Source organism: Octopus sinensis, linkage group LG1 (assembly GCF_006345805.1).
Source record: "Octopus sinensis linkage group LG1, ASM634580v1, whole genome shotgun sequence".
Taxonomy (NCBI): domain Eukaryota; kingdom Metazoa; phylum Mollusca; class Cephalopoda; order Octopoda; family Octopodidae; genus Octopus; species Octopus sinensis.
Window position 1 is genome coordinate 83,422,021 of NC_042997.1, and position 14,628 is coordinate 83,436,648.

The 14,628-nt window shown below is 34.2% G+C and overlaps 1 protein-coding gene across 6 annotated transcripts in view; it reads right to left on the reverse strand.

Moving 5' to 3' along the window:
* LOC115210702 (sorting nexin-13) overlaps positions 1-14,628 on the reverse strand; it is a 152,034-nt gene that overhangs the window by 115,629 nt on the left and 21,777 nt on the right. For 5 of the 6 annotated variants that reach the window (XM_036502536.1, XM_036502538.1, XM_036502541.1 and 2 more), the window contains 2 exons: positions 11,141-11,290; positions 7,460-7,587 (listed from right to left, as the gene is read on the reverse strand). In XM_036502536.1, coding sequence (XP_036358429.1) covers positions 7,460-7,587 — 128 coding nt within the window. In that variant the 5' untranslated portion in view covers positions 11,141-11,290. Of the gene's footprint in view, positions 1-4,741; positions 4,749-7,459; positions 7,588-11,140; positions 11,291-14,628 lie in introns of those variants that run through there. The other variant, XM_036502550.1, reaches the window with a different exon arrangement.

Consider the following 14,628-nt stretch of genomic DNA (forward strand, 5'->3'; position numbering starts at 1 on the left):
ATTTAGTGAGGCACATTTTCTACAGCTGAATGCCCTTTTTGTTGCCAACCCTTATCTGTTTACAAGCAAGATAATATATCCCCATGACTAGACATGTTCTTACAGAATTTTGGAAATTAATGACACTGCTTGTATGACAGTGAAAATCAATAACAACTACTACATATCAAGACAAGGAAACACAATCACCCATATGCATATATATGAGTATTTATATGTGTGTGTATGCATATACACACACATACACATCTCATATACAGAATAACTTGCCCCAAATGCAAAGAAAATTATATTGGCAAAACCAACAATTCCCTTTTCCAATGTGCAAGAATCTCAAAGCAATGATTAAAATGAAATTGATGTCATGGATTGTCATTAACTTCAAGAAGCTATATGAATACAATACAATTTAATAGAAGCCCCTTTCTCTTTCATTCTTGTCCTTCCTGTTGTTCTTCCTCCATTTTTTTTCCTTTCTACTCCTCTTCTTGTTATTCTTTCCTCTGACCAAGCCTGACAACTTGAAATGACATTACCTTCAAACACCTGTGAGACTACTGATCATTAAAAATACAATAAAAGCCATCTCAGATAAAAAAAACAAAACTTGTCTCTCTTTCTTTTCACTTTTCTCACACACACACACACATTCACATACCTCCCTTTTACATACACACACAAACTTACACAGATTTGAAACACTGTTTGATTTATCTTTTTCACCAAACAGTTTCCATCATCCCACTACAAAATTTGCCATCACTCCTTACTTTCTCCTACATATGTTGTGACAGAGAAAACCAATAGTATTATTATAGTAGATAAGGTACAAAACCAAGTTTTTAGTTCAATAATTCTTTTACTACCAAACTTGTGAAAAATCTATCGGCAACTAACATCCTTTGATAGCTTGTTTCCTTCAAAAGAATTTTAAAGTTTTCCTTCCTTCTTGTCAGACAAAGCCACATAAAGCTGGCTGTGACTAAATACAAGAGCTGGTAAGTAAATACCACATACACAGAGTTGAAACGCTGTTTGATTTTTCTTTTCAGTGTTGAATGTTAACCATCCCACTTCCATTGCATGCACACACACCCTTTTACATACACACACACATATTCACACAGAGTTGAAACGCTGTTTGATTTATTTTTTCAGCGTACAATTTTCATCATCCTATTACCAAGTATGACATCACCCCTTCCTTCCTTATAACCCCTTCCTTTCTCATTCATAAACACAAGAGTATTATTATAGTACATTATCTCGGTAACCATGAGAACTATAGAAAAAAAAATACAAAGCCCAGCAACACCACTGGATCATTCTACACATTTGTGTAATTTTTCGCACAATTCCACCCAGCCGTTTGTCCATGAATCCCAAGACAAGAAAATATACAAGAAAGAATCTCCCATGTCAAATTTATATGCATAGAAAATACATACATATATATTTATTTATCATCATCATCATCATCATCATTTAACGTCCGCTTTCCATGCTAGCATGATACTTACATATAAGAGAACAAAGTGTACATACACCACTATATATATATATATATATATATATATATATATACGCAAAACATCCAGACAACTAGGTGATACAAAAAGGGACAACAAAACATCCAGATAGTTGATACAAAAAAACAAAGACGGGTCATTCCTAGCTTTCTATCCTCAGTCGAGAACCAGATCATCCTCGCAATTTCAGCTGATTAATCTTGAGATTGCTCCAATCTGGCCAGACACCAATACGGTGCCATTATATATATATATATATATATATATATAATGGCACCGTATTGGTGTCATGTAAAAGCATCCAGTCCACACTGTGAAGAGGTGGCATTAGGAAGAGTATTCAGCCATTAAAACTATGGTGCCATGCAAAAGCACTCAGTCTACACTATAAAGTGGTGGCGTTAGGAAGGGTATTCAGCCACAAAAACCATGCCAAACCAGACAGGTGCTGGATGTAGGCCTGGTTTGTTGACCCCTGTCAAACCGTCCAACCATGCCAGCATGAAAAACGGACGTTAAATGATGATGATGACGATGATACATATCATCAGGTGAAGGCATGGCTGTGTAGTAAGAAGTTTGCTTCCCAACCACATGGTTCCTGATTCAGTCCCACAGTGTAACACTTTGGGAAAGTGTCTTCTAAAGCCTTTGGCTGACCAAAGCCTTGTGAGTGGATTTGGTAAATGGAAACTGAAAGAAGCTGGTCAAACATTATATATATGTGTGTATGTATGTCTTTGTGTCCATTTGTCCTCAATAGCTTTTAAAGTTTGCAAATTTTGGGTAATTTTAGCCAATCCAAAGCCACAGACATATAGGTACCTGTTTCCACAGTAAAAAGCCAAGCTATTACAGAGCTGCTTACCCACATGATCATTTTTCATTTATTAAATGCTTAAAATATATGAGGTATGAGGTGGTCTTGAGATGTGCAGAAAATAACAGTTAATAGGCTTTAAATCATAGACTAAAATTTTCTTTATGATCGCATGAATTCCTGTGTCTAGAATACAAATTCACAAAAATTTTCTGAAATTTCCAAAAAATTAAAAAGTTATGAGGGGTTATATGGCATGCGTAAAGTAGAATTCCACAAATATTGCATTTGTATATAACTGGCAACACATGCAGTCATGCACAAAGCAACAGCTTCCAAATCTTGTTTTCTGACAGGGTAAAAACGATCAAACTTTGAACCTCTGTAACTTCTTTTTAAAATTTTTCTGGAAAAAGTGAATTAGCCCATGAGATTCAGCGTGAAAAATTACATCAATACATAAAATTTTAAAATTTTCACTAAACTCTGAAATTTCTACAGGTGCAGCCATACAGGTGCATTTCCCAATGCACCTTTGACCACCAACCCAGAGTTACAATGAACAAAGCAAAAACACTTACCAAAACATCTAAAAAGTCCAGTGAAACCTTAGTTTCAGAATTCAGCAACCAACATAATACATACTCTCAAGAAATAATTGAATCATTAAAAAAATCCTACACAGTAACAAGAACAACCCCAGTTATACATAAGAAAATAGCCAAGGGACAACTTTAAACACTGCCCATAACAGAAATAAAACTTAGCTTCAAGTAACTATACCCAGATATAGCAAATAAAATACACAATAGTAAAAAAAAAAATAGAAAGCTGTCAATCATTTCTGTCCAATAAAAACTACAAAAACAAACAGCAAAACACAAGATGGAGTAATTAGTAGCAGCCACTCCATAATACCAGCCTCAAATAACAAACCAACAACTCTAACACTCAAAAAAATTACATAAAGAAGACTGGAACACCAAATAAAAAGTGCACACTTACTACCAGTATCATGATTTTATCCCATTCCTTCCATCAGATGCACAACATTATAAATGATATCTAAAATATCAAAATCCCTTGGGTTTGGCAAAAATACATATACCAAAAGAGAAAGATTGGGTGTGAAGGAATCAATACAACTAATCATACCAACAATATAAAATTCCAGAATCTGAAACTAGGCAGAAGTCTAACAATACCTTGAGTGAAGTAGAATCACCCTCCTATACATCCCCGGCAAAAACTCAAGAAAACTCTTTGACATTGCTGAAACACATCCTTTCTCTAAATCACAATACTGATTCAAACTACTCCTCATACATAAACCAAAGATACATAGAAGCTTCACCAAGCAAAAAGTCCCAACACACACCATTTTAATTATAAGTGGCATCAGCAGAGCTTTTGACTTGATCGCCTGCTATCCACTTGTACAGAAAAATACTTAACACCTCCTTAAGAAACAACATAAAACACTGGCTAGCTAAACTACCTGTCAAACTGCCAGGAGTGCTTAATGTATAAAAACAACACTTTCAGAACTTGCAAATTTCCACCCTCTCCTGTATAGAGTATTACAAAAATTCATCCCCTCATCTAATTTTTTAAACCTATGCCTACACAACCTTAAATATATACACACAACCTTAAACAGATGACAATACACTCACATCCCGCAACCCCACTATTCTCCAAGCACAACTACCCCTTTACTCCAATCCTAGACCAATCACCTAAGAGCTTGGCTCCATTACAAAAGACTTACAGTAGCAGCTACTAAATCAAATTTCTTTTTAATAAAATCTAAAAACATCAAATAATAGAACTGACCATTCACACTCAGCCACATACACATAAAGAGAGAGAGAGAGAGAGAGAGAGAGAGAGAGAGAGAGAGAGAGGAGAGAGAGAGAGAGAGAGAGAGAGAGAGAGAACAGTACAGAAAGCAAAATGATGCACTAACATACAGTGTATGATATTTAGTCAACTGAAAGAAATTAAACTGTATATTTAACCAACATAAAAGAACAACAGTGGTTTACAGATAAAGGTCTATTTTTCCCATGGAGGATGCCAGTCCTGCTTGAGACCCAATCTCATCACAAAGAAAAACACAATAATTTGCAAAGTACATAAAAATAGCATACTACACATCAACACAGACCACACCTTACTCCACATATAAAACAAAACATACTAAAAATGAAAAGCCAACTGGATATGCAAGGATTAGTGTGTCCATCCCACCTCACCAAACTTCAACACTCACAGACATTGCTACTACATTACAAAAAAAAAAAGAAAAGTCACTGAAAACACCCATACAAACAACACCTCTGAACACTACTAGAAGAGTATAGTAAAAATACTATCTCTAACAGTCAACCCAAACAAACATAAAAAACACAAACATTGATGCACCAATAGCCTCATTAGCCACAGTTATTCAGGGATGCAAATCTCTATTACTATCACTACTTCCCAAACCTAATTCAAATGCAACACACAAATCTCTCTTCCTTGAAATAAAACTTGAACTCAAAATGTTGACCCTTTTCTATTCATCACAATAACTACATTTATTTAAATCCACACACTTCCATTTAAAGCTGACTATTGCAGAGTCTCGTTAGTTTTTTTTCAGTTTATGGGTTTTACAATTAAAAGTATTGCATATCAGTAACTCAAACACTCAGGCAAAATTTACTATACTTTGCTGTGGCCACCACCAAAATCTGTTAGGATACAGAAACAGACTTGGGACAGTGGAGAGAATGCATGTCTCTAGTGTAGCAGTGCACCTCATATGATTCATTACTGCATGTCAGAGCATGCAGTATAGTCATCAGCTAGGTGAAAGCCTCATATACATCATATAACTGAACAACAAATCTCTAAGTCATATTTTACCATTCAGCTGTCAACCTGCGTGCCACAGACTGCTTGATCAAACTGACTTGGGGCTACTCAAAAACAATCAATAAAACCAGACAGGAATTCTATTATATAGAATAATTCTATTCTCTCTCTCTCTCTCTCTATCTGTGTGTGTGTGTGTGTGTGTGTGAGTGTGTGTGTATGGGGGGGATGCATGGTTGAATATTTGTTTGGTTTTATGTTCAGTTATGATAAAAACAATTTTACATTAATCAGAAGGGTTATTCTATATTTTTGTACTTTTGCATAATCAGTTTTCTGTTTTTTTTCACATTTTCCACTTATTTAGACCTTCATTATCTACCATAATTAAAATCTAAACATTTTTTTTTATCCCTACAAATGATTTTTGAACATGAAACAAAAATGTCCCAATAGTATTCTAATGAACAAATACTTGGGACAACCCTATCCCAACAGTATTTCACATGCACATTGAGCAAGTTTGGAAAATTACGGAAATAAAAATGAAATAAATCTTACACTTTATTTCAAATGCAAAGTGAAGCTATAATTGTTTTCTCATATATTTATAATGAATTACAATTATTTTTTGAAATAACACTTATAAAATAATATATATATAATGACCCCTTCCAAATACTTACGAAATAATAAACTTCTTTCCTTATTATTAAGTAATTATATAGTTTTTTTCTCTTATATCATATTAACTAACTTTTCTCAAATAATATTTACAAGAACAAGCATGATTTATAAATACATGCTATGTGTGATATACTGTAAAACATTCATCAATGCATAAGGAATGTTGCATTTCCACACATATATATATCCAACTTAACATAGATGCCTCGTTAGAAAACCCAAATACTGCGTTATTACCCTTGAGAGGCTTTCTCATTTAGGCACTTGGTGTGTAAATACATGCACATATTGTAGATAATGAAATTCACCTGCTGCAATCTATGTGTGTGCTTTTATGCACCAAGCACATAAATGAGAGGATCTCTCAAGGCCAACAACACAGTATTCAGTGTTCTAACAAGACATCCTTATTAAGTTGGATATAAAGATTACTTTTTGGTATTTATACTTCTTCTGTCACTAATGATCAATTTTTATTAAGCCTGCAAGTGATTTGCATCATCAGTGTCTGAAAAATTGCTGAAATTTTATATATCATAGCAGCAAGAGGTGACTGGTGCTTCCTACTGAGGAAGTCCAACAGACAGGAATCTCATGATAACAGGAATTCCAGTGCTGATGACAGATGAATTCCTTCTGCTATGATCTATGTGTGTGCTTTTATGCACCAAGCGCCTAAATGAAAGAATCTCTCAAGATTCATAATGCAGTATGTGGTGTTCTAACAAGGCAGCCATATTAAGTTGGATATAAAGATTACCATTTGGTGTTAATACTGCTTCTGTCATTAATACTGTGAGTGTGTGTGTGTGCGTATATATATATATAGAGAGAGAGAGAAAGAGAGAGATGTCATCATGATCACTTTAACATTCACTTTTCCTTGCTTGCATTGGTCAGATGGACTTTATTGAGAGTAGTGACTCCTGAATCCCAATAGTTGTACAAAGTATGTACTCTAGTGTTGTTGCTTATCCCCACTTTCTTTCTAAAAAAGTAGATGTATAAAAAAAGGCACTGAAACTGGGGCTGTCTTGCCTTTATTTTAGATAGTGTGCAACTTAGACATTATACAATGTCCCTTTTAAGACAGTATGTTGTGTGTCAAAGTAGACTGCTATTTCTATCAGGTCAATCAGACCACGTAGAAGCTCAGTCATTGACTGTTATAATGTTCATGCTGTTAAACCTCAGAAAAGCAAGTCTGCAGAAGATGAAGTTCCTCTAAAACTATCTTTTCTTTGAATTCACAACATGAACATAGAATCATTAAGGGTTATAGAAAGTTTTCAAACATGCCAAAAGAGAAGATTTCATAACAGTTTCATTTTCTTGTCATGCACATTAAGTAATTGCAATGAAATAGAGTCAAATTTGTATGAAGTAGCTCTGAATGTAATGAAGATATCCCCAAAAAAACTAAACCTTGCAACTCTGTCTTAACCATACCTACAATCCTGACATAAATTTGAAGTAAGTTGTAACTTGTCTTTTGATTGTAATTAGAAGAATTGTATGAAAAAATTCTGATAAAGATGTAAAACAAAAATATACTTACCCAAACAAAAATATTGCTACAATGAATATTATGTAAAATCCCCTAAGAATTCCGAGAGTACCGAATGTACCTAGGAACAAGGACAAAGCAAGGATCATCCACGAATAGGATCCATCCACCCAGGGCATCTGAAAACATGAGAAGAAAAAACAAATACAGAATTAAAATTCAGACTTTAAATGTAAAATATAAAAATCACAATTTTAAGCCATTAACATCAATATTGGTTTCAAATTTTGGCACAAGTCCAGCAATTTTCGGAAAAGGCTTAAGTTGATTATGTCATCCCCAGTGTTCAACTGGTATTTATTTTATCAATTCTGAAAGGATGAAAGACAAAGCTGACCTTGACAGGATTTGAGCTCAGAACATAAAGACGGATGAAATGCTGCTAAGCATTTTGTCTAGAGTTTTAATGATTCTGCCAGCTCACCATTCTACATTAATATCATATTACTAATGGTATTAGATTTATTGATGAATTTAACATAAAGATTAAGTATTGTTTTATTTAATCCCAGATTAAGCAGACCTTTGATCAAGTGCAGTCTTACCATAAACATCTTTGATCATAGATCCTACATCTCTTTTGTCTTATCTTTAATTTTTCGGACATATCTACAACTACATCATCTAATGTTTCCACTACTTTGCCAAGGTTGTAGGGTGTTATTTCTAGCAGCAGGAACAATCAGGAAGATTGACACTGCTAGCTTACAATTTTCTTTACATAATAGAAAAAAAATTATCAAAACACTTTGTTTGTACCATAGTTACTCCAAAGTAAGAAAGCTTTGGCAGGCAGGAACAGGTTTTAGTTGCCAGATGTAACACAATGTAAATCATTAGTGTTACAATGATGATAATAATTTATATAAAATGACACTAAAAAATGCTTAGAGGGAAATGTTTCTGCTATTAAAGTGTGTTAACAAGGTTAGGTATGGTTAAGTAAGCAACAACATAGTGAAAGCAGAGAGAAAGAGGGAGTCTACATGCACGCACGCATGCATGCATGTAAACGTGCACAGACACACGTATAAACAAATCTAGATCTGCATAAAGAAAATCTGTCAATGCTGCATACAACACTTGGTGAAGTATGTATATGTGAAGAAATAAATTTCTGCTTCCATGAAAAAAAAAAAAAGACATCTTTCACATGTACATGTGCACACCACTGCTGACTGGAGAAATAAAGAGAAAGAGAAATAACATAACCTGGAAAACTTGTCAAAACTACAATGGGTACAAAGTTCTCAACTACATTGTCATGAAACACTAGAAAGCTATACTTTGTGTAGTATATTGGTTGATAAAAAGCAATGATCTTTAGTTTCTAGATTTTACAAGGATTTTATTATTTTGATTTATTTATTTTTAATGGAATGGTTCTGAAAGTATTTGTTACAGCAATGGATAGAATAGATGAGGCATGGTTGTGTGGAAAGAAGCTTGCTTCCCAACCACATGATTCCGGGTTCAGTCCCACTGTGTGGCACCTGAGGAAAGTGTCTTTTACTATAACCTCAGCCAGACCAAAGCTTTGTGAGTGGATTTGGTAGATGGAAACTGAAAGAAGCCCATGATGTGTGTGTGTTTGTTCCCCCACTACTGCTTGACAACTGGTGTTGCCTTCACCACTGCTTGACAACTGGTATTTCATTCATGCAACTTAGCAATTAGACAAAAGAGACCAATAGAATAAATACCAGACTTAAAAAAGGAAAAAAAAAAACTGGGGTCAATTCATTTGACGAAAAATTCTTCAATATGGTGCCCCAGCATGACTGCGGTCTAATGACTGAGACAAGTAAAAGAATAAAAGATGCACAAGATGGTCCAACAATGGTACTCACTAAAATTTCATTGACTCATGATGAGTTTCTTAAGGCTATGAATATTAATTATTTTTTTGTTAGGCAGGAGTGATAGATGACAGCTGCCTCGTTAAAATAGCTTGTGACCCACAATGAACAATTGGACAAAACTATGATGGCTATTCATCAAAACTGTATGGCTATTCATCAATGGGGTTGTATGATGCAAATGATTTAACCATTTGCATTACTATCTTCAGAAACAGGCAAGCCATTTAATCACCACTCAGGTAAACAAACAAGCCTGATATACTTCATAATGACCAGAAAACAGGGAAGACCAATAGTTGTAAATACTAATCTTTCACCAGAGAAGTGTACTATTCAAAGGACTTGTGATTAGTGACATTAGAATAAGAGCTAAGACAGATCCAGACATAAAACAATCTGAAGAAAGAAGGCATATAAGCTAAAAACTCCTTTGGTCGGATGTCGGCTCAAAGAAGTACTTGCAAATGCAAACATAAAGAAGAAGGAAACAATAGAGAAATATATAGCATAATAATGAAGTAGAGGGAACTCTTTGATACAGTTTGCTTAGGGGGAAAACGTTTCTTATGGCAGTGGCATGATAAAATGTCCCCAGTGTATACTTTAAGATAAATACAACAAAGTTGTTTAGTTTTTTTTTTTGTCACGGTGTACAAATTGATGTAGACCACTATAGAAAAAAATAATCAAGATAAGATATAACACACATATTTATAAATACAAACATAAACATAAATATGCATATATAAATATACACACGTACACACAAACTATGATGCCTTACTACCCAACCATCCATTCATCAATCTATCTACGTATACACAAACACACAAGGTAACACATGTTGGGGCCTAGCACAATTTTTGTCAACTAAATTTTACTCATTAGGCATTGATCAACCTAATGTAAAGACAGAAAACTCTTACTCAAGAGATAATGTGGTTGCAAAGCATAATTCTTAACCTCATACCTATGCATATACGTGTTTATGTGAGTATTATACATATATCATGTATGTATGTGTGTGTGTATGTATATATATATATATATATAATGTATGTGTATATAAGGGCATCCAGCTGTAGAAACACTGCCAGATCTGACTGGCCTGGTGCAGCCTTCGGGCTCCCCAGACCCCAGTTGAACCGTCCAACCCATGCTAGCATGGAAAGCGGACGTTAAACGATGATGATGATGATGATGATATGCTGAAAAAAGTAAACATGCCCAGACTACAAAACTATACCACATACAATTAACCATGTATAGTGCAGTCTTCATTGAGCTGGGGGTATGCTAAATCCAGTGGATATGTGGATTGCCCCAAGCCATTTAATTATTTATCTGTATATCATAGGTATAGTGGATCAAGGTAGAATGAAAGCTACAGAGTAACACCACACCTGTGATGTATAAGACAACAGTACAAAATAATATCTGTAATATAAATATCACTTTATCCTTTTGAAATTGAAATTCAATAAACTTCAGAATTCCGGGATCAAATCAAATAATGCATTATTAAACTCTTTGCCTGTCTTGTGTAACACACGATACATGAAACATATTTCTCTGGCATCCATGCATCATGTAAGATAAACATACCTAATTTTTTTGTCAACCACTAGAGTAACTTGGGTGCTTATGAAAGGAAAACTTTATATTACTCAAAATGTATGAAACAAGGGCAAACTAAAAGTCTGAAAACAAACATAGACATTTAGGTCAGGTAAAAAATTAAATCATCAAAGAACCAAAATATGTTAATGAATTACTATTGATGGCTGTGGATGTATATATGAATACATACCTTTAGGATTCGGTATGAAATTTTTTTGCTGGGAAATGTTTTAATCTAGCCACACTTGACACACCGGCTTCCAACAGATACATGGTAAACTAGAACTGGATGGAGGTCTATCAAAACTCCGTAAGGTTCAGCATGGCACAATTTACAGATCTGAAAATAATGGATTCACAAAGACATTAGTTAATTTATTACAACTGAATATTCAATTTCAAAATTAAGTAAAAGCTGAATACTTTATATGATAAATATTTAAGAGCATACATGTATAATATATCCCATGTATTAGAATGAGAGACACAACTGAGAAGCTTTTTTTTTTTTTTTTTTTTTAGATCAGAGGTACTTATTCTTTAGTGGATAAAAGAATGGGAGCTGTGATATTCAGGACTTTACCAAAGATATTAAGCAGCATAAATGATACAGCTGTGATAAAACTGAACATGGTTTACGATTGCTTACAATCTACATTACTGGCAATATCACATTAGATATGTACAGTTAATACATAGATGTATAGGAGCAATCCGTTGGTTATGACGAGGAGAGTCCCAGCTGATACGATCAACAGAACAGCTTGCTTGTAAAATTAACATGCAAGTGGGTAAGCACTTCACAGACACGCGTACCCTTAACATTGTTCTCAGGGAGATTCAGCGTGATACAAAGTGTGACAAGACTGGCCTTTTGAAATAAAGGTACTACTCATTTTTGCCAGCTGAGTAGACTGGAGCAACATGAAATAAAGTGTCTTGCTCAAGGACACAATGAATTGCTGAGAATTGAAACCATGACCTTACAATCATGAGCTGAATGCCCTAACCACTAAGCCATATAGATGTATAATCTTCTAAGTAACATATGAACAATTTCTAATGACATAATCAACATTATCATCATACCATATTTACTTTTGAAGAACTGAAACGAAGAATTACAAATCTAAAGTTGGAAATTATTGCAATAAATATTTTAATTTGTTGAACTTTATGAATTAATCATTCACTGTTTTGTGTGTGTGTCTGTATACAAAGAGACGTTTTGTTACTTCTTGCAGTTTATGTGATATTGCTTTATGTGATTGTCAGCTTCAATGGCTGGATATCATTCCTATTTTGAATTCTGGTTTAAAAATGATGATCTATCAAGAAGAAAGCCAGAGTAAATAGCAAAAATCATATTAAAAGGAATTGTTTATTTAACTTTCTGTTGTTGACTACTTGTTCCCTTGGCATTTATATAATCTCTAATTACCACTCTGTACTCAACTGATGTTTTTCATTATTACGTTCTAACACCAGATCATTAGTATTGCTATGCCTAAGCGAATACTGAAGGACGATCTCAGGACACTGAACCTTACAGAGTTGACAAAGGGCTGAGACATCTGGTGCCTTGCTATAACACAAGAAGACCCGTCCTCCACAGCACAAGTGTTAATGCCACTCACCTTAATGAAGAGGATTGACCTGCAAGAACCCTGTGTCAGCACCACATAAAAGCACTCATGCCAGTGCCATCTTAAAAGCACCCACCACACACTGTAAAGTGGTTGGTGTTAGGAAGGGCATCTAGCTACAGAAACCCAATCAAATCAGATTGAACCTCATGCAGCTTTCTGGCTTGCAAGCTCTGGTCAAACCATCTAACTCATACCATGAGAACGGATGTTAAAGGATGATGATGATAAATATATATATATATATATATATATATATATCACTACATTTCGGAACAATGCAAGGAAACAGATAATTGTATTTATGCAAGTATAGAACACATTAAGAAAATTGGATATTTGGCCAAATTAAACAATGTTAAACATAAAAGCAAAGATAAAGTTAATAGTTTTAATAATTTAAAACAATGTTAGATAAAGAGCATCATACCAAATACTTTAATATATATTATTTGTTATATTTGCAAAATAAATTGTGTGTGTGTGCACACGCACATATTACACACAAACACAGTTGATTAGTACTGAACTATATAGATAGTGTTTATAGTACAGGTTCCATCAACAGTTGTCAGGAGGTTAATAAAAATTTTGCTACCTGATGACAATGTCACAGCATAATACTCAGATAGTGCTATTGCTCAAAATATATAGGTAGTGAAAAATGAGAACACTTCACTAAATCAAATGTTACGGTCATCTCTACAGATTTTCTATAGAAATTATAGCCAGCACTAATTCTAATACATTTTATACGTGATTTAAGTGCACTGCTAACACAGAAGTACACAGTATTGACTTATAAAAACATTTGATATACTTTGTAGCATATTATGGTTGCATAACGAAATACTGTGTGTCTACAAGTCATTAATCTTTATGTACCTGCTTTCAGGAATGTGTTTAATATGTAAATTAGTATATCTAATAACATTACACTGCTACATGTAGTGGCTATTTAAGCAATGAGTTTGTGGATGATTAATGGGTTAGATGGGTGCTGATGAAGGAGCAAAAACTCTCGAAATATGGCATATACACCCATTACCCATTTGTCCACCTTCAATCTCATTGTTTGTTTACATCTGACATCTTGGATATGAAATGTAATGAAATCAGTGCTGGTTATAATTTTGATAGTAAATCTGTAAAGATGACCTTAACACGTGATTTAAGTGCATTGCTATCACAGCAGTACACAGTATTGACTTATAAAAATGTTTAATAAACTTTGTAGCATATTATGGTTGCATAACGAAATATTGTGTGCCTACAAATCATTAATCTCTACTTAATATCTACTAGAAGCAATAAATTTTTTCTGGTGGAGAGAAGCAAAAACAAAAAAATTCATCAGTCATCATGGCTGCACCAGAGATGATAAACTACATAAGAAAATTATGAGATGTCTCTAAATAAATAAATAAAACTGTCAACAATAGTATGCATATGCTAATGTTGCAAAATTTTGGTTGGCACAGGAGTGGCTGTGTGGTAAGAAGCTTGCTTCTCAACCACATGATTCCCAGTTCAGTCCTACTGCATGGTACCCTGGGTAAGTGTCTTCTCATATAGCTTCAGGCCAACCAAAGCCTTGTGAGTGAATTTCATAGATGGGTACTGAAAGAAGCATGTTGTATATAAGTATGTATCTTTGTGAGTCTTTGTGTCTGTCCTCACACCACTACTTGACAACCGATGTTGGTGTGTTTACATCCCTGTTACTTAGCAGTTTGACAAAAGAAGCCAGTAGAATAAGTACTAGGCTTAAAACAATAAACCTTGAGGTTAATTTGTTCCACTAACATCCCTCAAGACAGTGTCCAGCATGGTTGCAGTCTAATGACTGAAACAAGTAAATATACATACATACACACACACATATATACACATACATGATATACATCTATATATATATTTAATAAAATGTGCATTTCTGGATTAGCCCAAGGGCTAATGATATACTCAGTTGGGTTTAATTAATTGCATACATAATCTGAATATCCTTCTGCCAATACTTCTATAACTATGT